We start from the raw sequence: 27367 nt of genomic DNA on the forward strand, positions 1-27367 counted from the left end.
TCATGAGAGAGGTGGTGGGGAGGTCATGAGAGAGGTGGTGGGAAGGTCATGAGAGAGGTGGTGGGGAGGTCATGAGAGAGGTGGTGGGGGGGGTCATGAGAGAGGTGGTGGGGAGGTCATGAGAGGGGTGGTGGGGAGGTCATGAGAGGTGGGGGGGGTCATGAGAGGTGGTGGGGAGGTCATGAGAGGTGGTGGGGAGGCCATGAGAGAGAGGATGGGGAGGTCATGAGAGAGGTGGTGGGGAGGGCATGAGAGAGGTGGTGGGGAGGTCATGAGAGAGGTGGTGGGGAGGTCATGAGAGAGGTGGTGGGGAGGTCATGAAAGAGGTGGTGGGGAGGTCATGAAAGAGGTGGTGGGGAGGTCATGAAAGAGGTGGTGGGGAGGTCATGAGAGAGTTGGTGGGAAGGTCATGAGAGAGGTGGTTTGGAGGGGGTCATGTGAGAGCTGGTTTGGGGGGGGGACATGTGAGAGGTGGTGGGGAGGTCATGAGAGAGGTGGTGGGGAGGTCATGAGAGAGGTTGTGGGGAGGCCATGAGAGGTGGTGGGGAGGTCATGAGAGAGGTGGTGGGGAGGTCATGAGAGAGGTGGTGGGGAGGTCATGAGAGAGGTGGTGGGGAGGTCATGAGAGAGGTGGTGGGGAGGTCATGAGAGAGGTGTTGGGGAGGTCATGAGAGAGGCGGTGGGGAGGTCATGAGAGAGAGGTGGTGGGGAGGTCATGAGAGAGGTGGTGGGGCGGTCATGAGAGAGGTGGTGGGGCGGTCATGAGAGAGGTGGTGGGGCGGTCATGAGAGAGGTGGTGGGGAGGTCATGAGAGAGGTGGTGGGGAGGTCATGAGAGACGTGGTGGGGAGGTCATGAGAGAGGTGGTGGGGAGGTCATGAGAGAGGTGGTGGGGAGGTCATGAGAGAGGTGGTGGGGAGGTCATGAGAGAGGTGGTGGGGAGGTCATGAGAGAGGTGGTGGGGAGGTCATGAGAGAGGTGGTGGGGAGGTCATGAGAGAGGTGGTGGGGAGGTCATGAGAGAGGTGGTGGGGAGGTCATGAGAGAGGTGATGGGGAGGTCATGAGAGAGGTGGTGGGAAGGTCATGAGGTGGTGGGGAGGTCATGAGAGGTGGTGGGGAGGTCATGAGAGGTGGTGGGGAGGTCATGAGAGGTGGTGGGGAGGTCGAGAGAGGTGGTGGGGAGGTCGAGAGAGGTGGTGGGGAGGTCATGAGAGAGGTGGTGGGGAGGTCATGAGAGAGGGGGTGGGGAGGTCATGAGAGAGGTGGTGGGGAGGTCATGAGAGCGGTGGTGGGGAGGTCATGGGGGAGGTCATGAGAGAGGTGGTGGGGAGGTCATGAGAGCGGTGGTGGGGAGGTCATGAGAGCGGTGGTGGGGAGGTCATGAGAGCGGTGGTGGGGAGGTCATGAGAGCGGTGGTGGGGAGGTCATGAGAGCGGTGGTGGGGAGGTCATGAGAGCGGTGGTGGGGAGGTCATGAGAGAGGTGGTGGGGAGGTCATGAGAGAGGTGGTGGGGAGGTCATGAGAGAGGTGGTGGGGAGGTCATGAGAGAGGTGGTGGGGAGGTCATGAGAGAGGTGGTGGGGAGGTCATGAGAGAGGTGGTGGGGAGGTCATGAGAGGGGTGGTGGGGATGGCTACGAGAGGTAGCATGCATACAGAGGATGGTCGCGATAGAAGCATGTCGAGAGGAAAGACTTTTGTGGCGGACCACACAAGAAGGTAGGATTAAATGGGGCCATTAAACCAGCCTGGTGTTGGGTTAGCCTGGTGTTGGGCTAGCAGCTAGGGTGCCAGCTTAGGATCCTAGGATCCTGGGTTCGAATCCCGGTCGATCGCTGAATTAACGCCAGGGGGGTTGACTCAGCCTGTCATCCTTCCGAGGTCGGCTAATTGAGTACCAGTTCACTGGTAATTACCTGTGTGTCGTAAAAAGGCGACAAACAGGGTTGGCGGCAAGAAGGGCATCCGGCCGTAAAACATTGCTTCAAAAAGGGGACCGAAAAACAACAACAACCACGGTTCCCGAAAAAGGCCAACCCCCGCTTTGCGGGGGAAAATGGCCTCTGAAAGGTGGTTTATTGAAGTAGCGGTAGTAGTAGTAGTAGTAATAGTAGTAGTAGTAGCAATAGTAGTAGCAGTAGTAGTTGTAATATTAGTCATAGTCGTAGTAATAGTCATGGTAGTAGTAGTAGTCGTAATAGGAGTGGTAGGAATAGTCGTAATAGGAGTGGTAGGAATAGTAATAGTAGTCATAGGAGTGGTAGTAATAGGAGTGGTAGGAATAGTAATAGTAGTAATAGGAGTGGTAGTAGTAGTAAGTCGTAGTAGTAGTAGTAGTAGCAGTAATTGTTGTAGTAGTAGTAGTCATAGTAGTAGTAATAGTAGAGGTAGTAGTAGTAGTCATCGTAGTAGTAGTAATAGTCATGGTGGCAGTAGTAGCAGTAGTAATCGTAGTCGACGGCATCCCTCTCATGGAAAACTTTACCGTTTAGCACCCGCGAGCAAACTTTTCACGCCGTGAATTCTCAGATTTATTTTGGGGTGATGAAGAGCGTTCACTCTTTTCCATCTCGATAAAAGAAAGGTTTTCAGCATCCTGGTGAGAAAGGGAAGGGAAGTAAGAAAGAGATGTTACCCTGCACAGCCAAGGCAAAATTTAATAGAAAATTACTTTTTATTCAGACAAAGCACTTCAACTGGTTATTGAGATAACCTCTTTCATATTAAGGTAAAGTTGATATGAATTTGCATTTTTTTTTTCCTTTCACACTTCAGTTACCTTTATCACCAATATAAGATGTTAACTCGCAACAGAGGTTATCAATAAACATGGAACACTTCTCAGACCTCGTACACTGGATCCTGCATGGAAATGGTTGAGGTGAATTGGCTGGCTTTCTCAACACAGAAGACTAACACTCCAAGGCTGGCACTCCAAGGCTGGCACTCCAAGGCTGGCACTCCAAGGCTGGCACTCCAAGGCTGGCACTCCAAGGCTGGCACTCCAAGGCTGGCACTCTAAGGCTGGCACTCTAAGGCTGGCACTCTAAGGCTGGCACTCCAAGGCTGGCACTCCAAGGCTGGCACTCCAAGGCTGGCACTCCAAGGCTGGCACTCCAAGGCTGGCACTCGGTGTGTTTTCATCCTGAGGCCAAGCCATAAAATGTCACCTTACCAGAAAACTGCTCTCCCCTCCTCTGCCTCACACCTTACTCAACTTGACGGCACGAAAACCAAGGCCATCAACAAGATTATTGTAATCTCCCAAGATGAAGCCGTGCCTATGGGTCTATCACCACGCGTGCAGCAGGTCGGTGGTCTCTGTGTGTCTTCTACAGTCTCCTAACTGGTCTTGTACTCTACTCTTTCCATGCTTTGTCCACCCCCTCCCCTCCAGGTTTTTGCGGCACATAATGCACCATAAACCCACTTCTGGATAAACGACCAAAATCCAGAATCACTGCTCACCTCCATTCATTCATTCCTCTTTCTCCTACCCTCCCCCCCCCCCCCCCCCATCTGTGGAATAACCTCCACATTATCTTCAATCTCATTCCTCACACCAGGTCTCCAAGGCAGCTGGCTGTTTGCCATCATCTCAAATTTGTGTCTATTCACAGCCAGCTGTTCACTATCATTTCAAAACCATGATCTTGTCTACCCTCTTTAAACCCCTACTGCAATGCCTTCCATATTTCCGGTTTTCCCTCATGAAAGTTTCCTTTTGTATCAATCTTGTCCATCCCATGTATTCACTCTTGTCCCGCTTTCCTCCCTACACCTGTCGTTTGTCCAAGTCTGCCTCAATCTTGGTCTTCAACTCTGCTGTTGGTGTTTCGCCCCTCTCTCTGTTCCCTTTGTCCTGATCCGTTCAGTGTCCTAATTATAGCTCTTCCCGGACACTCGACTATGTATATGAAAAATAATAATCATAATAATAAAATAACAAGGCAGAATGTCTTAACTCAGTATTTCCCTTCAAATCTCGTGCATCCAACCCATCACACTCTGTCCCGACCTAAACCAGTCGTGCCCACTACCTTCTTGTATCTGCTTGCACCAACAGCTGACTCTTTAAAGCCAACACCTCTCACCGACTGCCTGAAAATCGAGCTGTGTGGGTCTTTTACACTTAGATAGTGAGGGCGGGCCACCAAGTAGGATCAAGACAAGCTCTTGGTGAAAGTGCAGCCGTTCATTGGCACACGCAGCTTTGGCCCCGCCCCCGCCAGCTTCTGCAATGGGTTTTCTTCGTCGGTCGGGAAATGCGGAATGTGGGTTGGACATCTTCTGCACTTAACATTGACTTTCCTTCGCAGCACTTTAAAGGTGCGGTGCAAGCTATGAGATCCCGTAACGGCCTGCGGTTACGGACAAAGTGATGCCCCACCCACAGGACTCTATTTATTCTGTCTGACGATGCCAAATGCCTATTTATTCTGAGGTGTTTGTGGAGCTCCTGCGGCCGCGCGTACCTCTCACGCTCAGGCCGGCGGGGCCCGTAATGGGCACGGTGATGGACGGTGGTGAAGGAGGTCTGACTGACGAAGGAGGTAACGATGAGGTATGTGGGTAGTCGAGGCGAGGTTGGGGTGAGTAGGTCGTGAGGCTTTCCATGTCGGACAGCATTGAACAGCGTGCATCATGACAATGTAATGGCTTTTAACATGTGCAGAGGAAAATAAAGTGTTACCCAAAAGAAATCTGTATTAACAACAGTCATTTGGATGCACTTACGTGTTGTGTATCAAGGAAAGATCTGGGGGAAATAGAGTGCGTGACGGTTTCATTTTAGTGCGCCATTTGAAATGGGTTTTCGGCAATGAGAGATACACTCGCGGTATGCAAACCTTCTAGATTAAAACGCGGACCCTCACACGGCACGAGAACACCAAGGGACCTGTATGGTGGTTGCCATTACCTTTCAGCAGCTTCGTAAAAGCACAATATACATACACTGTAGGATATTTTGCCCTGTTGTTAGACAATTGAATCTCCACCGCCTGATGTTGCACCACCATTTCGATTTTGCAGTGCCCAGTATAACTAGTGCCCGGTATAAGTAGCTCGGAGCTTGGTCTCCGAGTGAAACCAAGAGTGCAACGCAATTAACATTTTTAAAGTCCATTAAATATTCTAAATTGATAGATTAACTAACTTTTCCTCGTCACTGCGGAAGGATAATTTTGCTTGCTTTTCCGACCACTGGGAATGGGTACTTTTCCTCGTAATAAATATCGAGTTCCCTTCCAAGAAACTTTCACGCAGCACGAGGCCTTTTGGAAAGCTTGTGTGTGCTATGACAGCCAACCCGTGGTTGTTTGTGTGTGCTCTATCCATTTTAAATGGATGAGCAGCAAGAAAGGAAGCAGTACGTACCATTTGCAAAAAGTCTCTGGAAACTCAGTTTCGGTTCGAACCACCAACCTCCCAGGCTCAGAGCAGGCGCTCAAACCCTTTCGGCAACAACAACAACATGCATTTTAAGGCCATTTTCCCTGCTAGAGCGGGGGTTAGCCTTGCGGTCCCCATGACAATCTTCTCCATTTTGCCCTATTTTCTGCATCTCTCCTTGTTAACCCCCTTGCCCGCATTTCTTCTTCCACCATCTTTAGCCAAGTCTTTCTCGGTCTTCCCCGTCCTCTACTTCCTTCTACATTCATTTCCATCACTCTTCTCAACCAGTCACATTCATCCTTCCTCAACACATGACCAAACCATCTCAACCTGTTTCTCTTCACAGCATCAATCACAGGCTCTATTCCCATCATCTTTCACAATTCATCATTTGTCTTCCTCTCTCTCAACGATACTCCACTCATCCACCGAACCATTCGCGTTTCCACCCTTTCCAGCCTTCGTTGCTGCTCTACGTTCATTACCCATGTCTCACTCCCATAAATCATAACACTTCTCACACATGCACCATACACCTTTCCCTTCAGCTTCAACGACACTCCCCTCCTCATCAGCACGCCACTCAGTTCCCGAAACTTCTTCCATGCACATCTCACTCGAGCAACCGTTGCCGAGTCTGATCCACCTTCTCCAGTCAGCATGTCTCCTAGGTAACAAAATGTTTTCACACCTTCCAGCTTCATGCCGTCTCCAAGATCCAACTCAACATTTCCTCCATCTGCAGCTCCCTCTGTGCACGCCTTACACTTGAATGTAGCTGCCACACTGCTTAATGACCCTCTCAAATCACTACATTTTTGATGAAACCACTCAGCGCACATTGTACATTGAATGGAATTCACTCCGACACCCTTCCTGCACACAGCACACGGCCACTTCCCAGTTCTTTCCACCTCACCACATGCTTTAACACTTGCCATCACCTTCGTTTTTCCGATATTCACCTTCAGACCTTTTGTCTCCATACATTCCTTCCACTTGTTCATCTTTTTCTTCAGTCCATCCATACTTTCCGCAATCAACACCAGATCATCTGCATACAACAACTCCCACGGTAAACCCTCCTTTACGTTCTGAGCCAGCACCTCCATCACAGCTACAAATAGTAGTGGACTTAGTACTGTGGAAGTGTAACTCAGTGTAACTTATTAATTGGCACTGGTAACTTATTAATTAACCTGGTAACAAAGCAGATACATTTTACATGCAAACTCTGTTAAAGACGAGTTTGTAAATGAGTGTCAGAATGTGCATGAACATGGTAATCTCTTGAAACACCTGGTCAAGGCCCCAGGCTAGAGCACCCCCCCTACTGTGTAAATGGAAATCACAGCAGGAGGGGAGCGAGCTGATGCCAGGACTCGGTGCAATGCATGACCTCGGGGCATCAGCGGAGAGAGGATTAAGTCCAGTTTGGCGATATAACCGAGAGCAAACGTTGGGTAGGGACTTGCTACGAGAAGCGCTGACCGAACGGGAGTGTCGGAGGAACATCGGATGAACGAGAAGGACCAGCGAAAAGAGTTAACCTGATCCATTATATTATGCGGTATCATTTTGGTAATTGGAATGAAGTAAATACAGTTAATAAACCAGACCTTTTGTAAACCTGTATCCGGTCATTGGAGTCCTGAGTCCCCCACTACAAATTCCACAACAATCTGGAGGCACCGCTGACATCAATTGTACACACAAACAAGTCTTCTTTAAAAGGTGAGTGTGTCTTGTTTTGTCCAATATGATTTACGAACTTGGAAGTTATGGGTACATACATGGGGGAGCAGGTGGTCTGGGGCTTCTTTGCGCACCGATGCCGCGATATAGGTGGCGTGAGCCATCACGAATGGGATTTCGATAAACGACTGTAGCAATTTATTCGTTTTTTTTTCTAAATGATTTCTGTAAATACGTATTTTTGCGCTGGTTATTAAAGGGTCTTACTGTGACCTGGAAGCAAACGGAGCAAGTGTGCACCTTGCGACCATTTGCTTCCAGGACGTGTAAGGCCGGTACACTCGTTTACCCACCCGCACACGTATAAAGTACTTCTTTTTTTTTTGCACTTGTTCAAAGCACTCGACTTGCTCGTCGAGCGAGCAACTTGCTCGGCGCTCGGCGAGCGACAGGGAACCGGGAAAGGGAATTATATTTATATATATATATTTTACCTCATTCCAATTTATGGTATTGCGACAAAAAGGCTTATATCTTTGGAAACGACTGGTCGGATTTAGACAAATTAAACCTCGTTCGATCAACAAATAAATTCATGACAGACAACCCCCCCTCATGCCGGTCCAGAATTATGATGAAAGATGGCGATGGAAAAAAAAAAAATTGCATCAAATTTTGTCCAGGTCCATCACTACACGACGAAATGATTGGATTTTGGTTCAGGTCCGAATCCAGATCCGGCCTATCAGTGGGATACAAAACATAAACTGGTCACCAAGGCGGAGATATAATAATAATAATAATTCTGTATTATTTAGTTAACCAGTTTGTGTGAAACCTCAACCTAAATATAAAAATTGATCTGCTTGGTGTTAGTTTAAGGGCTGTTCCAAATTTATCCTGATTATGAGAGATAATTACAGGAAATGTGTACTGTTCTTGTTTGGAGATTATGAGACAAAAACAGCAGAGTGGGAATCGGCAGACAATGGAACAGCTAGCGACGAGTGTTTTGTGAGTAGCAACCACTCTCTGGTCGAGGCTCATAGAAAAAATTGATACTTATTGATTTGGCACGCTTACAATAGATATTAATGGCGAGGGTTCTGTGGTCGTTCGTTTTGGCTTTGCGAATGGACCAAACCATTGCATGTAAATAGGAGGGGGGTTCTGTGGTCGTAACTGCCACGTGGTTTCAAAGTTTTTGTTGTTGCTTGCACGTGTGTTTTTTTGCAAGCACGTACGGGCAAGCACGTACGTGCGGGCACGCCCTAGTATATATAAATAGAGGTAATATTGAGTTACGGAATTAATTACTTTCAAGAATACACAAGGACAACCAAGAAGTTGAATGATATGAGTGGATATTCTTCACACTCAGGAAGAAGTTGAATGATATGATTGGATATTCTTCACACTTATGGAAGAAGTTGAATGATATGATTGGATATTCTTCACACTTATGAAAGAAGTTGAATGATATGATTGGATATTCTTCACACTCAGGAAGAGGTTGAATGATATGATTGGATATTCTTCACACTCAGGAAGAAGTTGAATGATATGATTGGATATTCTTCACACTCAGGAAGAAGTTGAATGATATGATTGGATATTCTTCACACTTAGGAAGAAGTTGAATGATATGATTGGATATTCTTCACACTCAGGAAGAGGTTGAATGATATGATTGGATATTCTTCACACTCAGGAAGAAGTTGAATGATATGATTGAATATTCTTCACACTCAGGAAGAAGTTGAATGATATGATTGGATATTCTTCACACTCAGGAAGAGGTTGAATGATATGATTGGATATTCTTCACACTTAGGAAGAAGTTGAATGATATGATCGGATATTCTTCACACTCAGGAAGAGGTTGAATGATATGATTGGATATTCTTCACACTCAGGAAGAAGTTGAATGATATGATTGGATATTCTTCACACTCAGGAAGAAGTTGAATGATATGATTGGATATTCTTCACACTTATGAAAGAAGTTGAATGATATGATTGGATATTCTTCACACTCAGGAAGAAGTTGAATGATATGATTGGATATTCTTCACACTCAGGAAGAAGTTGAATGATATGATTGAATATTCTTCACACTCAGGAAGAAGTTGAATGATATGATTGGATATTCTTCACACTTATGAAAGAAGTTGAATGATATGATTGGATATTCTTCACACTCAGGAAGAGGTTGAATGATATGATTGGATATTCTTCACACTCAGGAAGAAGTTGAATGATATGATTGGATATTCTTCACACTCAGGAAGAAGTTGAATGATATGATTGGATATTCTTCACACTCAGGAAGAAGTTGAATGATATGATTGGATATTCTTCACACTTATGGAAGAAGTTGAATGATATGATTGAATATTCTTCACACTCAGGAAGAAGTTGAATGATATGATTGGATATTCTTCACACTCAGGAAGAGGTTGAATGATATGATTGGATATTCTTCACACTCAGGAAGAAGTTGAATGATATGATTGGATATTCTTCACACTCAGGAAGAGGTTGAATGATATGATTGGATATTCTTCACACTCAGGAAGAAGTTGAATGATATGATTGGATATTCTTCACACTCAGGAAGAAGTTGAATGATATGATTGGATATTCTTCACACTCAGGAAGAAGTTGAATGATATGATTGGATATTCTTCACACTTATGAAAGAAGTTGAATGATATGATTGGATATTCTTCACACTCAGGAAGAAGTTGAATGATATGATTGGATATTCTTCACACTTATGGAAGAAGTTGAATGATATGAGTGGATATTCTTCACACTCAGGAAGAAGTTGAATGATATGATTGGATATTCTTCACACTTATGGAAGAAGTTGAATGATATGATTGGATATTCTTCACACTTATGAAAGAAGTTGAATGATATGATTGGATATTCTTCACACTCAGGAAGAAGTTGAATGATATGATTGGATATTCTTCACACTTATGGAAGAAGTTGAATGATATGATTGAATATTCTTCACACTCAGGAAGAAGTTGAATGATATGATTGGATATTCTTCACACTCAGGAAGATTGATGAATGATATGAATGATCAGAAGATGAATGATCAGAAGATCAGATGAATGATCAGAAGTTGAATGATATGATTGGATATTCTTCACACTCAGGAAGATTGATATGATTGATTGTTGATATGATTGTTGATATGATATGATTGATTGTTGATATGATTGTTGATATGATATGATATGATATGATTGTTGTTGATTGATATGATTGATATGATTGATTGGATATTCTTCACACTTATGGAAGAAGTTGAATGATATGATTGGATATTCTTCACACTTATGGAAGAAGTTGAATGATATGATTGAATATTCTTCACACTCAGGAAGAAGTTGAATGATATGATTGGATATTCTTCACACTCAGGAAGAGGTTGAATGATATGATTGGATATTCTTCACACTCAGGAAGAAGTTGAATGATATGATTGGATATTCTTCACACTCAGGAAGAGGTTGAATGATATGATTGGATATTCTTCACACTCAGGAAGAAGTTGAATGATATGATTGGATATTCTTCACACTCAGGAAGAAGTTGAATGATATGATTGGATATTCTTCACACTCAGGAAGAAGTTGAATGATATGATTGGATATTCTTCACACTTATGAAAGAAGTTGAATGATATGATTGGATATTCTTCACACTCAGGAAGAAGTTGAATGATATGATTGGATATTCTTCACACTTATGGAAGAAGTTGAATGATATGATTGAATATTCTTCACACTCAGGAAGAAGTTGAATGATATGATTGGATATTCTTCACACTCAGGAAGAGGTTGAATGATATGATTGGATATTCTTCACACTCAGGAAGAAGTTGAATGATATGATTGGATATTCTTCACACTCAGGAAGAAGTTGAATGATATGATTGGATATTCTTCACACTCAGGAAGAAGTTGAATGATATGATTGGATATTCTTCACACTTATGAAAGAAGTTGAATGATATGATTGGATATTCTTCACACTCAGGAAGAAGTTGAATGATATGATTGGATATTCTTCACACTCAGGAAGAAGTTGAATGATATGATTGGATATTCTTCACACTTATGGAAGAAGTTGAATGATATGATTGGATATTCTTCACACTTATGAAAGAAGTTGAATGATATGATTGGATATTCTTCACACTCAGGAAGAAGTTGAATGATATGATTGGATATTCTTCACACTCAGGAAGAAGTTGAATGATATGATTGGTTATGCTATGAGCCAATTGATTAAGGAAAATATGTTGTGATGGCCATATTGGCAATTTTGTGGCCATATTCGTGGCAACTCAGTTAGTGCCACTGCACCTTTAAAATGCATCCCTGCGTTCATTTTTCGATCGATTGAGTTAAAATTTTGAACAATCGGATCTGGACTGTCGTTATTAACGACTCTAGCACGCACCCGTCCAATCAGGATGGAGCGGTATGGTCCCCGGATTATCACTGCCCGCAGTTTTAATTAATTTTACTTTTTCTCTTGGGCATATAATTTTGAAGACATGCATGTCATGATAGAGGAAATGTTTGTTCTGTTAAACGGAATAAATGTTGTTTATTTGTGTGGGTGTGTATTTTTGTGTATTTGGATATATTTTCACGACTAATTCCAGTTATCGTCCTGCAAAAGGTCTGCTCGTTCTTTTCCTTTGAGTCGTAAATTCCTGTTGAACTCTCATTAAAAAGCGGAATTAAGTACGCTGTGTGATGATGGAGATCCTTGATGACGAATCAGGAATAGTGAATGAGCAGACAAATATCACGGATGGTACACCAGATAGGGAAAATGTAGATGAAACCCCTTTTGCTCAGGTGCTGTGTAGCGCTGCACAAAGATCCATATGAGCGGGGCCTGGGTGCTGTGTAATTAGTACACAAAGAACCAATTACTAGGGTGCTGAATAAACACAAAGATCCATTTTTGGAGCTGGTTCTCCCGGTGCTGTGATTTATTCAAAGAACCAAAATCTTGTAAGAATTAAGATATGATTTGTCGACATCATAAATACTTTAATATATGTAACGATTTTTGTAACGATCATCCTGCAAAAGGTCTGCTCGTTCTTTTTCCTTTGAGTCGTAAAATCCTGTTGAATTCTCATGAGAATGCGGAATTAAGTACGCTGTGTGATGATGGAGATCCTTGATGACGAATCAGGAATAGTGAATGAGCAAACAAATATCACGGATGCTGCGGCTGGAGCAGGGGAAGCGATTTTTGAATTGTTCAATGATTATTCGATATTGTTATGACTTATTGTCAATAGGTATACTAAGTGGCCATGAGGTAGCCTGTTGCTATGTGCAGTTTTATTCTATTGTTGATTATACCACATAGCTGTGGTGATAAAGGAAATGTTCGTTTAAATAGATGATTATGATAGGACCATGACTATAAAATCATGATGATTATTATGAATGATATCATAGGGTTCAAATGCAGAATGCTGCATGAACTTGGGAAAGAACTTTCAAGCCCTATGGGATAAATTGGGTATTACAAGCGATGGAGTTTCAAAATTTAGCATGATTGAAGAAATTTTACAGTCTTATTTCAGGAGTTTTACGAAATTTATATTGCCAAGAGATTTTGGATACTATTAAAAGAAAAATGATGAGATATTTTTCCCAATGAACTTTAATATCTGCCATCCATTTTGGCTGTCTCACGAATGAAGGATGAGTTGCCTTTAGTGGTTGCAAAGAAAATTTGTGGAGACCAGGCAAAATGGGGAAATATGTCAGATATGACCCTAGGACAGGACGGTGATTCATCAATTAACATGAGGTACGAACCAGAGGTGACGGTCAATGGATGGACCTGTCCTGACATCATTGGGGAAAGGGCTTATGCAAGGAGTCATCCAGAATGATTAATTTAATTTATTGATGAATATTGATGAATTAATTGAGATTGAATCTAATTGATTGAATTTAATTGAATAAATTTAACTGAATAAATTGAATTGAATATATTGATTGTTTGATTGATGAAAATGCGGTCTCAAGAAAGAAGCTTTGATATCTTTGCGTGATATTAACAATGTGGAGACAACCTGGGAATATTGAGCAAGGTGGTGAGTTTATATACAGATATATATGTGCGGTTACCATTGTGTGATTTCCCCGTCAACAGAGCGGACACCTGAGGATTCACCCATTTCATACTGACCCTCCGGCTCATCTGCAAATACTGATCTGTGAGATTGGATTGTGCAAAAGCCACGGCTGAGGGAGATTCTCTGGAAATCACCGTGCGAACAGGTGGAGAGACCCTTCCTGGAGGTACGAGTGAAGCTTTAGAGGAACAAACTACAACACATCCAACGCTACTTTGATAAAAGGCAGAATGGGAAATGGAGCCTGCAAGAATACACAAGGACAACCAGAGATTCCACAAAAAGGTACTTGTACACATCATATGTACGACCGTTATGGTGCAGAAGCTATAAGGCAGGTCGAGAATTGGTATTTGTGGACAAAGGGACATGATGAGGAGTTTCCAAGAGATGGTACATTTGAGCGAAGTCGATTGGAAAGATTGGAACAAAGATTGAAAGCCAGGAAGAGACAGAATCTAACGGTAGACTGGCTTGCATTCCATCTTTGGGATGGTGAATCCAGACAACGGGAACAGCAAGAACGGATAACGGAACTAGAACTTAAAATAAAAAGGATACAGGATACAGTGGAGGAGACAAATGCACAACTGCCCTCGAAATTAGGAATGAAAGTCACAGTTGTCCCATCTGATTTCCAGTTGTCTCCCCAAAAAGGACGGTACAGAGAATTTTTTCGTGTTTCAGGAGATAACGAGAGATTGCAGTGGCAACTCAGGGATGTAGAGATGCAGCCCAGCAATACAAGTGCACAGGTGCACAGATCAGACAACGACAGAAACCGGTGTTTCGAGTGTGGAAAGATGGGACATTGGAGAAGAAGATGTCCGTATGTCAACAGGAAGACAAGGTCATGGGGCAAACCAAGATCAAGGGTACCAGTGCTTACCGGTACCTCAGACAATGATTAGGCCTTCATTGCTGCAAATCCCAAATGATGATTGGCCTCAACAGATTCGATTACTGGACAAACATGAATAACTGTCGATGATTCTTGTGTCTGAAAAGTTTTCAGAGCAAGAATGATTCATTTTTTCTTTTTTGCTTGTTAACAAATTAATAATTAATTGATCAAATGCCAAAATTGGATCTTCTATTTTGGGCACAGCAATTTTAAATTTACAAAGTTTGGAACAATTGCGTTGCAATTTTTTTGGCAAACCAAGTGACAAGAGTCACATGATGATCAGGTGGGAATTTCGGACTATTGTTCCGCACGATTGATAGGTCAATGGTCGACTGACATGCAAATGGGTGTGTAGTCAAAATTTGGATAGATTATTGTGAAGGCAGAAAGGGTAATTTCAATGTGACATCATAAGGGTTTTCTAAGAATGGACTTTTGGTTTATTTGTCTATAAGCATTTTGAATTTGATTGACAAATTTTATGAAATTGAAATAAAATTGACACCCATCTGATCTGTAAATAATGGTTCCAACGCAAACAAATATGCATAATGCATGTGTGTGTGTGTGTTTTTGTGTATCAATCTTACAAGATTGTTGACACCAACAGTGTGCCTGTCTGGAAATGGATAGTTATATGTGGATGGGATTGGGATATGTGGATGGGATTGAATATCCAGAGAATCCGTAAAATAAAATAGAAATATAATTTGATTATGAACATTATCTCTTTTGTCAAGGGAAATGGAATATAAAAATTTGATGTGCTGGGTTATGAGCAGCCATTCATTAATAGTAAAATTGTGAGTAATTTTGGGATTCCATTTTTTGATAGAATGTATATGAGAATAACATCTATTTATGGATATGAGCTTCATAAAAGGAAATGAGGAAGTACAAAATCATCCAAATTTGGGAGAGGTCTTACACTGACTTCCCAGAATACTCTGCTCATGGATTTTATATATATAAACTTGAATTTTATCAGCATATAAATTGTGCTGTATGTATGGATGTGTTTTAGGCATAGATGATATGGGAAAATAGTAAAGAAAATTTTGCTGGTTTGAACTATTGTGGGTTTTCAGTTCTGGAGTTTAAACAAAGTCACTGGTTAACAGATGAGAAAGGATAGTAAATAAATTATTCTCTGCTGGGCAAATTAAGTACGATATTACTAAGACTTATGAGAGCTATTGTTCCGCCTTACAGCAGTGGAAAACTATTGGGAAAAAATTAGATCCAACATAATGAATCTATAAAAGAATGTGATAGGGATAATATCCTCAATTTGTACTAATTATTTGATTGTGGGTAAAGGAATTAAGTCATCGTAGTGGATTGTTAACAGCAGCCTGAAAATGTCCTGAGAGTGTGCATCCATGTAATCAGAAATCCCAGATTTGTTTTTTACAAACAACATTTTGGTAGAGGTCTTGTGTGGAACACTTCCTTGGTAGATAAAAAACGGTACTGCATGCTGGCAGCCACTTTTGCGGCCAGTTAGGCCAAACAAATTGAGAGGAAATTGTAGTTAAATACGTAAGTTACACATGGCTATTTGTAAAAAAGGAAATTTGTTGAGATGGGAAACATTTTTTCGAAGGTTTATTAAGGTGTTATAATATGACATGTGGCAAGGCAAACTATTGGATGGGAAAATTAGATCTGGCTATAGAATAAATTTATTGACCCCTTGAAGTTAATCCTTCGAATCATTGTTTCACTGGCATTTTTGTTCAAATTGGAAATAGTTTGGTAGAGCTTTGGTTAAAACCTTTGGTTGCGGTATCTTGGAACGAAATGATAAACCATAGGAGATTGATAAAAAAAAAAAAAAAAAAAAAAAAAAAAAGATGGACCCAAAATAGAAAGTTGGATTCATGCCCCTCATTGCAAACAAGCACATGGGGCTAAGGTGGACGATCCCACAGAAAATGAGGCTGCACCTAGCAGCCCAGCAGAACATTCAGTGGTAGATAAATGATAGTCGTGATTTACAGTCATTTGAATTACATTTTAACACCCCTTGCATTGATAAACATTACATTTTCAACATGTGATATTCCTACTTGGAATAGTGACATTTATTTGCCTACATGACATACAATTACCTGCTGATATTAATACAACATGAGTGAAAAATGTATCACAACTACACTCATGATCAGGGGATTGAGTTCAACCCCGGGAGATAGGGGGATCAGGGTAAGACAAATAATCTGATTATGTTACATATTAAGGGATTTTCTTTATTTACCTTTTAGGAAGCTTGTTAGTTTGGTATATAATGTTAAATGTCATCGACATATAACTATGTCATAGGTATGAATATATACAAGGAGTAGCAGACTTGTTTGTTGGTTTAGTAGTTATATTGGCAATTGTTTTAGTGGTGGCTTGCTTGAAAGCCTTAGTGACGGTGTGTTTGAATAAGGTAACCAACAACACGATGATAACGCATGAAGTGACAAATGAGGAAAGAAATGTGGAACCAGAAAAGGAAGACTTTTATGGCGACATAAACAGTAGAATTAAGATAATGGCATAACGACAATGTTATGAGTTGTGTCAATTACAATATCAATGAACTCATATCACCACGAGTGACACACTGTTAGGAAAAAAAAAGAGGGAAAAGAAAAAGTGGAGAGGAATTATGGTAATAATACATTATGTTTAATTTGTTGGTTTGGGAAAATTGTTGTTGGGAATTAGGTATTCCCGTTTGTGATTGTAATCATATACAATGCTATTCTTAGTTTAGTAATAAAATACATACCTGATTGAATATTATTTGTGTGACGCATATAAATGAATATAACTTTTTGTGTTAAGGAAAAACAACAAATTGTTGAATGTGAAACTGTCGGAAGATATACATGATTATGCTGATTTCATGGTAAGATGTACCCTATCTGATTCAGTGTGTGCGGAAAGCAGATTCAGATGTGACTGAGCATAAGGATAAGACGAGATCACATTTTGGAGGGATTGCTAACGGAATTGGGAAGAAGAAAGAAAGAAAATTTGTGGCTAAAAAATGAAGTTAACCGTGGCATACACCCTCTTTCTCAAAGAATGATGAAGACATTCTCCTGTGTAACTTGGAGATGAATGCTTACCTTCACCAAGGAAATTTATGTGACCATTTGCCTGGATCACACTGCAACATATGAAAGAAAGGCGATCACTTACTCTTGTTCGAAGGCTTCGAACATTCACCACATCAAAAGTTGCAGGACAACGACATTTTACCGGCAACCTCTGTGAAATGCGGGGACATATGTTATTACTTCACCAACTTCCGGGGAGCCAGCATGAAGCTGCAAACCAATGGCTGTGCCTTTTCACAACAGCTGTGCGCGATTCTGCGGGCCACGCCTGGTATGGACCATGGATGACCTGAACACCATGGTCCCAACATCATTGTGGATGCATCCGGCATCCCTGTTCCACATCTTGCTGGCCAATCAACGTCACACCAATACTTGCTGCCCACTCATAATGAGGGAGGAGGCAAGTTGACTACAACTGGGCGAAGGCCTTGTTCAAGGAATCATTATGGTTCACAGCAAAAAGTGGCAAGAATGCTACATGGAGAGAAGGGTCAGTCTATGACTCCGCAGTGTTACCACAACAGCGAAATCCTACACGAAGTAGTGCAGGAGCTATGAAGACATTAGGAGAAAATGTTTCATACCTGGATTCAAACACAAGTGATCAGCCCTTCCTTTCAAACAAAGTCAACATGTGTGTGGAGGCAAACGTTTTTTCCAGATGGTGCAGATGCTTTACAAAACTTGAAAATGAAGTGAAATTGTTGTATCTTGGTGATGGTGAAGTGTTGTTTTGAAAATATATTTGTGATGCAAATGCAATAGATTGAACAATATGGAAGAAGTCAATGACCAACAAAATGTTTTGTGATTCTTCCAGGATGACGGTGTATGCCTAAGGGAATTTGATTACCAAAGTTATGATTATTTACTTATACTTGTAATGATGTTTACTTGTAGTGATTGACTGTTTACTTATATTGATGTTTAGATTAATGGTTAATATAAACAAAAACAAAAAAATGAGGGAATTGTGGAAGTGTAACTCAGTGTAACTTATTAATTGGCACTGGTAACTTATTAATTAACCTGGTAACAAAGCAGATACATTTTACATGCAAACTCTGTTAAAGACGAGTTTGTAAATGAGTGTCAGAATGTGCATGAACATGGTAATCTCTTGAAACACCTGGTCAAGGCCCCAGGCTAGAGCACCCCCCCTACTGTGTAAATGGAAATCACAGCAGGAGGGGAGCAAGCTGATGCCAGGACTCGGTGCAATGCATGACCTCGGGGCATCAGCGGAGAGAGGATTAAGTCCAGTTTGGCGATATAACCGAGAGCAAACGTTGGGTAGGGACTTGCTACGAGAAGCGCTGACCGAACGGGAGTGTCGGAGGAACATCGGATGAACGAGAAGGACCAGCGAAAAGAGTTAACCTGATCCATTATATTATGCGGTATCATTTTGGTAATTGGAATGAAGTAAATACAGTTAATAAACCAGACCTTTTGTAAACCTGTGTCCGGTCATTGGAGTCCTGAGTCCCCCACTACAAATTCCACAACAATCCCAACCCCTGATGCACTCCCACCTTCACCTCAAACTCACCACTGTTCCCGTCCTTCGTCCTTGCAGCTGTGCGCACACTTTTGTACATTGCCATCACTACTCTAATCAACCATTCCTCCACTCCTAACTTCCTCAATGCCCATGTCACTACTTCACGTGGAACCCTATCGAATGCTTTCTCCAGATCAACAAACCCAAGAAACAACTTCTTCCTCTTCTCCATATACTTCTCCTGCAATTGCCTCACAATAAAAAGCGCGTCTATCGTTCCTCTTCCTGGCATAAATCCAAACTGCATTTCGTCAATCTTCACCTTCTTCCTTATCCTCCTCTCCAACACCCTTTCCAATACCTTCATTCCATGCTCCAATAACTTTATCGCTCGGTACGAGCCACACTCCAGAGGGTCACCTTTCCCCTTACATCGAGGGACGAGGGTACTCAGTTCCCAATCCACTGGAATGCGACCTTCTTTCACCACCAGATTGCAGATCTCTGTCATTCTCTTCAATTTCCCACTGCCTTCAACATATCTCCCACAACTCGTGTCGGCCCTCCCACTTTTCTACTCTTCATTGCTTTTATCGCTTCCTCAACTTCCTCCTCGGTTATCTTCTCTGCCGCTCCTAAAACTGAGTTACTCTCTATGTTGCCATCCCATTCATTCATTTTTGGTTATGACTAACTTCCCTGCTAATGTCTGCTGCTCTTCTTCTGCTCCAATCGGTTCTTCTGATCATGTGCTTGTCAAAGTGGATATCTCTCTGGCCATTCTCAGAGAGCCTCCTCAGCGTCGACGAGTCTGGCATTTCACTCAGGCCGACTGGGACGGTCTTCAAGCAGCCATCAATCGTCTGGATTGGTCTCCCATCTCCACTGCCTCTGACATCAATTCTTCCTGGGAATTCTTCCAAAGCAAACTGATCTCTCTCATGCACAGATTTATCCCATCTCGCCTTCAGTTGTCTTACCCTTCCTCCCGTCCATGGTACACTGAATCTTGTGGTGAGGCAGTTGCCCTGAAACAACTTGCCTTTGCCTCTTGGAAGGCTAATCCAACTGAAGGAAATCTCAGTTCCTTCCACCAAGCTCGGAACAAGTGTGTGTCTACCCTCAGGAGTGCCAGGAAGCACTATCTTTCCTCACTCAAGAATGAACTCTCAAACCTGTCTCCTTCCTCCAAATCCTGGTGGCGTCTGGTCAAATCCATTTCTGGTGTTTGTTCCCCCTCCATTACCTCAAATGGCCACACAGTTGACATCGCACGTGACAAAGCCGAATGCCTCAACTCTGTGTGTGCCTCAAAATCCTTAGTCCCAAACCCATCTCTCTCTGTTCCCACCTTTCCCAGTCGAACCAAACTGCTCCTGGACTCTGTGACCTTCTCTCCTGACAAGGTGGAGGAGTTTTTGTCAAACCTCGACTCTGATTCTGCAACTGGACCAGATGGCATCAGCCCACGGGTCCTAAAATCCTGCTCTGCCGCTCTATCTCACCCTCTCTCTGTCCTTTTCACTCTATCCTTTGCTCAAGGTCATCTGCCAGCATCCTGGAAATCAGCAAACATTACCGCTTTACACAAAAAAGGTGCAAAAACAGATCCTTGCAACTACAGACCAATCAGCCTGCTCCCAATTATCAGCAAAGTCATGGAATCCATCATTGCTTCGGATATGAAATCTTTCCTCTTCTCCAATGGCTTGATCTCTGATCATCAATTTGGTTTCAGACCAGGTCACTCTACTCTGGACATGCTGCTTCTGCTGTCTCAACAATGGATGGAGGTCCTCAATGCCAAACAGGAAATCAGAGCTGTCTCCCTTGACATATCACGTGCCTTCGATACGGTCTGGCACCCAGCTCTGCTCACCAAACTCTCCTCCTATGGTATCCATGGAAATCTCCATGCATGGCTTGCGGACTTCCTCTCTGGTCGTAGTCAACGTGTGGCCCTGAATGGATTTCTCTCATCTCCCCTTCCCGTTCAGGCTGGAGTTCCCCAAGGCAGTGTGTGCTGGGCCCTGTGCTTTTTCTGGTCTTTATCAATGATCTCTCCGACTCTCTGGAAAATCCTCTGTATCTCTTTGCTGATGACTCCACTCTCTGCCGCTCCATTCCTCTTCCCTCAGATCGGCAGTCTGCAGCCTCCTCACTCTCTGAAGACCTGGACAAAATCACAGACTGGTCAAACATGTGGAACATGTCTTTCAATCCTGACAAATCTCACACTCTTACTATGTCTCTCCGAAAAGATCGACTGGACAACCCTCCCATCTACTTTCTCAACAATCCTCTCCAAGAAGTTCTGTCGCTCAAGCTTTTGGGTCTCACCATCTGCCATGATCTTTCTTGGGAAAACCACATTTCCAAGCTGGCCTCCAAAGCCAGTCGCCGACTGGGCATCCTCCGTCGTGCGAAGTCCTTCCTAGGCACACCTGAGCTCCTCACCACGTACAAGGCTTTCATCCGCAGCTCAATGGAATACTGTTCTCCCCTATGGGCTGGTGCTCCTGCCTCACACCTGGCTCGGCTTCACGCTGTTGAATCCAAGGCTTTCAGAATCATTGGAATCTCCCGCGATGAAGCTATCTCTGAGGGCCTTTCACTCACTCACCGCAGGCAGGTAGGTGGTCTTTCTGTCTTCTACCGACTCCTCTCCGGCCTTGCTCCCCCAGCTCTCTCTGTGCTCTGTCCCCCAAATATTCCTACAGGTCGCACAAGATCTGCCAGCCACCCTCTGATGGTTAAACTGCCGAAATCTCGGCTCTCTGCTCACCTTCACTCTTTCATTCCTCTTTTCTCCCGCCTCTGGAACAAACTCCCACACTCACTTCAATCACACTCCTCTCTCCAGGTCTTCAAAACAGCTGTTCACCACCATCTCTTATCTTCCCCCATGCAAAACCTTGATCTTTTCTACCCCCACTAATTCACCCCAGATCCACCTTGTTTGAAATTCCAACTTCTTTCCTGGAGGTCTTGGCAGTGTCCATATGTTTTATACCTCTCCCACCCCCCCCCCCCCCTTCCCATGCCTCCCCCCAAAGCCCTCTCCCTCCCACAGTTCTCTCGATGTCTCCATGTCTCTCGGTCCCTGCTCTCAAATGTTGTGTTTGTGTCCTTCCCCCTCTCTCCCCATCTTGTCTACTTGTTTTGTGTGTCTGTTTGTCTTTCTGTGTGATTAATGTTCGCTCTTTCACGAGCCTCGATCTTGCATACAAAAAAAATAAAAAATAAAAAAAATAAAAAAATTCTCTGCATTCAACAGTATTTCCATATATCTCTTCCATCTTCCTTTAATTCCATCTGGGTCCACAACGATTTGTCCCACTTCATCCTTCAAGCAACTCACCCCCATCACATCACACCTCTCTTTCGCTATCTGCTTGTACCTATTCTATACCTATTCTATATACCTATATATATATAATATATAAAATATATACCTATTCTATACCTATACGGTGTACCTATTCTAACCTGGGGTACACACCGGTACCTATGTAGCACACCTATGTAGCACACATTTCATTTGGATAGAAAATAGTCACCCGTAGTAAATAATAAAATATCAATCACACTAATCACATTGCTCTTACATAGTTTCTACGTTATTTGGGTCTTTGTGAGTCTTCTTCCAAAAAAGTGGAGAGAGTATTACCACACTGTTCTCATATGCTAATGCAAGATATATTTATATATATATATATATATTAGGGTGGTCCAAAAATTTGAAGATTGGATTTTCATTTCTCCACAAGCCTGCCCCTATTCCTATTGAAGAAAGTAGTTTGTGGTGAAAATTTGAGCTTGATTTGGACAATATTTAGAGGTTGCTCAAAATGTTGACAAATTTTAATGATTACGGCACCTTACGCACCTTACAGCACCAAGACGGGTTAAATTATATCTTATTCTTTATGCAGTATGTAAAACATTTTTGTTTATTAATCTGCTCTCACTGAATGCAATATTTTTCCTTCATTCGTAGCACAAGGCTGTGGGTTCGCATCATGACGCGGCTGTCCCACTCATACAATGCCCTCCGCTGGCGAGGGCGGGAATTTGTAATTTGTTGAGGGTGCCGGCGATAACTCGCCTACTCGTCACTAAGGACATCATGGGATCTTTAATGTCCATCAATGAACGCTGACGGACAGGACACTCAGTTTAACATCCATCCGAGGGACACATTGATGAATCACCCTGCCTGTGAAACACCGGGATAACGGTTTATAGCTGGGTCGGGATTCAAACCCAAGCTAATCAGCTCCAAGGCGAGTGTGCGTACCTGAAGGCCATCCCGGCGATCCACGGAATACGATTAAAAGACGTCACATTGCTCCTAAAATCATGCTAAATTTGCAGTGTAGTTTGCAATGAATAATACATAAAAACAATAAACAAACAAACATTCAAATACACGCTTGAACATACATCTCCATCAGGAACAGGTGTGTGAAGTGAATTTCCTCGTTGGAGTTTGTCAAGAACTGAACACTTGGTTCTGGAAAACAAAAGCAATGTCAATTCAACAATGGTTAAACGGTGGAACGCAACAGTTCAATTCAGCTCAGTGATGTCCAGCATTGTTAATCTGACCAGAGCAATAGAAATCCTCATCAGCTGCCAAAGGAGTTTCCTTGTAAATAAGATAGATCAAGCAAAGAATGAACTTTGGAATTTGGTAAATCCATCCAATTGTATCCATTACACCCAAAACCTCAATCCATCCAATTTTAATCAAATCTGCTTCTCCTTTTTTTTTTTAAATACGAGTTCCCGTACGAGGAACTTCAACGCATGAAGAGAACATGAGGCCTATCAAAACCTGCACTATGACTGCTAACCCATGGTTGTTTGTCCTTGCGCATTTAAACCAGGTCGTTTGGCACTGCTGTGTTGATATCAACGATGAAGTAGCCGTCCTGAAAAATCACCCTTGAGCCAGGATTCAATGATGATGAGGATACCTAAATCATTATCAAGAATAAGATCACAAATCACTGTAGATTCCTTGTTCATAGACCAAGCCCTCCAGTGTGCACTCGCGGATAATGCGGGGATTTTGATTTGACTCATTGGTGTTCACACAACCCTTGTGATGAATCGAGTTTGCTTTCGCCTGTGTGCATACCAATGTTTGCTCTGGCAAATAATTAAGACGCCGATTTGTGAGTCTAAGCCACAAGGCTGTGTATTGTCACCTCTGTCAAGTCTGTACACCAATGGATGTGTGGCTCTGAAAGACGTTTGTAACTTGATAAAGTACGCAGACGATACCGCCATTGTTGGCTGTCTTTCCGATCAATCATCCTTTGTATCATACCTCGATGAGATTGACACATTGAACAAGTGGTGTGGGGACTTTTGTCTTACTCCGAATGCATGCAAAACTAAAGAGATGATTTTGGACTTTTGAAAAGGTCACAATCATGAACCAATAATCATAAATGGTGATAAGGTGGAAATCGTTAACAAATTCAAATACTTGGGCACCATTATTGATAACAAGCTAACTTTTGATGGAAATACTGATGCTGTGTTCAACAAAACAATGCAAAGATTGTATCTTCTCAGGAAGTTGAATTAATTTGGTGTTGGCTCACGTGTGATGCGGATGTTGACTAATTCCTTTCTGATCAGTGTTTTGTCATTTAATTTGATTTCCTGGTACTGTTACGGGGTCCTCCCCTATCCCCTGGTCTCTGTAAACCTCCGAACACCGAGAGGGTCCCTGGCAGAAAGATGTGTTATCCTTGGTTGAAATTAATCAATAATGAAACCCTCAATGAAACCATCAAATGAAACAATCAAATCAATAATGAAACCCCACCAAGGGTTATGAACAAACAATAATATATTATAAATCACACTGGAATCACGACACAAATAATAATAGCAATTCACCCTACAATCCCTATCTGAAGATGGTACCACCTTATCTAGTCCTTTACTCAAACTCACGGCACTCGCCAAATGTCTCTGTACCCCTCCAAGGCGAAGTCGATTCGCTCCAGCGATCGTTGGATCAATGTCCGATCACAATCAATTGAGGCGTGGTCGATCGAAGCAACCCATAGGTCACGTGGTCCAACACCCAGCACAATAGCGGTGGAATGGGAAACCTCCCAAAGACGTGCTCCGACGTACACGTTTGCGGTTCAATCAGCGAGTCTCCTTATAATCCTCCAAAGCCACTTTCTTGCACAGCCGTCCCCGGCAACCCACCGGGGAATAATGCCCGGCCGACACGACAAAAACCTTTTCACTGAAGGTAGCGCACGTGGCAAAATGGCGGACGGCTTTCACTCGAGCCGGGGCTTTGAGGCAAGGATACTCCGGAACCTCAATGCAGATACCCGACGACCCAGGCTCCACAGCACTCCGGCGATATCACCTATCGCACGAACTTCCTTTCAAGGACGCAAAGTTCACTCGCACTGTACGCTCGACCGCTCGGTCCAGAGCTTCCACAAAAACGTCTTTTCACGATCTCCTCACGCCTCTTCTCCCTCGCTCCCTTTTCTTCCGGGTCACGATCCGATTTCCGGCCACATTTTACCAGGAGCGCTTTTAAACCTTTTAACCACAATAACCCTTACTGAGAACCAACAATAATAATAATACCCACAATAATTAGGGCCGAATCCGTAACAGTACATTATCTTAATGTGTGGAATAAGTCACAATTGAGAAAGGTCATTACACTGGCATTTAAAGTGGGTGGGCCTTCAACCAGTATGGAGTCTCTATACTTGCAAGCATTGCAAAGGAAGTCGAAGAATGTATGTACCGATGAAAGTAACTTCTTGAACGGATTTTTTGAAAAACTGCCATCAGGGAGACGCTTTCGTGTGAGGAGGATGAAGAAGAACATTTTCCAAACGTGTACCATGTGCAATTAAAGTGCTAAATTCAATTCCTAGCCATTTTGCTGTTTCATCCATCTTCTTTTGACCCTGTTTTCTTATTCCCTTTGATGTTTTATGTTTTTTGAATGACTGAGTCTTATAATAATAATAATAATGCATTTATTTTATATAGCGCTTTTCAGGGAGCCCAAAGACGCTTTGACAGAGTGCAAAACATAATACATAGAAAAACATAAAAACAATTGCAAAAAACAAGAATCAATAGGGAAATACCCATAGCAAAAAGGAGGGAGAAGGAGAAGAGATAATCATGGCTTTCAATGCTGTGGGTTAAATGTTGAATGCAGTGTTGAACAGGTGGGTCTTTAGTGATGTTTTGAATGTGGTGAGTGAGGAGGAGTCTCTGATGGTGTGAGGTAGTGAGTTCCAGAGGGTGGGAGCAGCGATGGAGAAGGCCCTGTCCCCCCAGGATCTGAATTTGGTCCAGATGGGGGGGGGGGGGGGGTCAGGAGGTTGGTACCAGCAGAGCGGAGGTAGCTTCTAAAGGACTGGGGTGATGTGGTCACGGGCCCGGGAATGGGTGAGTAGACGGGCAGCAGAGTTCTGAATGTATTGGAGTTTATTGGTGATTGTTGAGGGTGAACCATAGAGGAGGCTATTGCAGTAGTCCAGACGGGAGGTGATGAAGGCGTGGATGAGGGTTTCTGCAGCCATGGAGGAGAGGGATGGACAGAGACGGGCGATGTTTTTCAGGTGAAAGAAGGCTGACTTTGTGATCTGTTTAGTGTATTTGTCGAAGGAGAGGGTTTGGTCAAAGATGATGCCAAGATTCCGGATGTGAGGGGAGGTGGATACTGGGATACCGTCGATGTTGAGGGCAAAGTTATTGGTGGATTTTATGAGCGTTTTAGGGCCAATGATGATTATTTCAGATTTATCATAGTTAAGTTTGAGGAAGTTAATTTGAAGCCAGGATTTTATTTCAGTGATGCAGTTTGTCAGGATAGAGTGGGTGGCGGTGGAGATGGACTTGGTGGAGATGAAAAGCTGGATGTCATCGGCGAAGCAGTGGAATTGGAGACCATGACGGCGGATTAAGTGACCAAGAGGGGACAGGTACAGGATGAAGACACCCCCGCTACCTACCCTTTCTGTCGTGACCAAGGGGGGACAGATTAAGTGACCAAGGGGGGACAGGTACAGGTTCTACCCCCGCTAATTTCGGTCCCCATGTGTTTTATACCTCTCCCCCCCCCCCCCATCCCCTTCCCACGCCTCCTGCCCCCAAGCCCTCTCCCTCCCACACTTCTCCCTGCTCTCAAATGTTGTGGTTGTGTGCTTCCCCTTCTCTCCCCATCTTGGCTTCCGCTCCCTCTTTTGTATATTTTGTTTGTCTGGTTGATTTGTTTGTGAAATAAATGTTAGCTCTTTCACGAGCCTCGATTCAGTATACAAAAAAAAAAAAAAAAAAAAAAAAGAGGAGGGGACCAAGAACTGAACCTTGGGGGACACCTTGGGGGAGGGGAGCAGTGGGGGATTTGCAGTTATTGATGGAGATGAACTGGCGTCTGTCGGAGAGGTATGATTTAATCCAAGAGAGGGCAGTGCTAGTAACGTTAAAGGTGGTTTCAAGTCGGGTGAGGAGGATGGTGTGATTGATGGTG

The 27367-nt window shown here is 43.2% G+C and overlaps 1 protein-coding gene across 1 annotated transcript in view; it reads right to left on the minus strand.

The window, feature by feature from the left end:
- LOC137414544 (uncharacterized) overlaps nt 1-27367 on the minus strand; it is a 198733-nt gene that overhangs the window by 68823 nt on the left and 102543 nt on the right. Inside the window, exons 14-15 of the mRNA XM_078786296.1 lie at nt 23266-23335; nt 2484-2594 (exon numbers count right to left, since the gene is read on the minus strand). Of these exons, the coding sequence (XP_078642422.1) occupies nt 2484-2594; nt 23266-23335 (181 nt within the window). The remainder of the gene's footprint in view (nt 1-2483; nt 2595-23265; nt 23336-27367) is intronic.

Source organism: Myxine glutinosa, chromosome 11, assembly GCF_964187855.1.
Source record: "Myxine glutinosa chromosome 11, kmMyxGlut1.1, whole genome shotgun sequence".
Lineage (NCBI taxonomy): Eukaryota > Metazoa > Chordata > Myxini > Myxiniformes > Myxinidae > Myxine > Myxine glutinosa.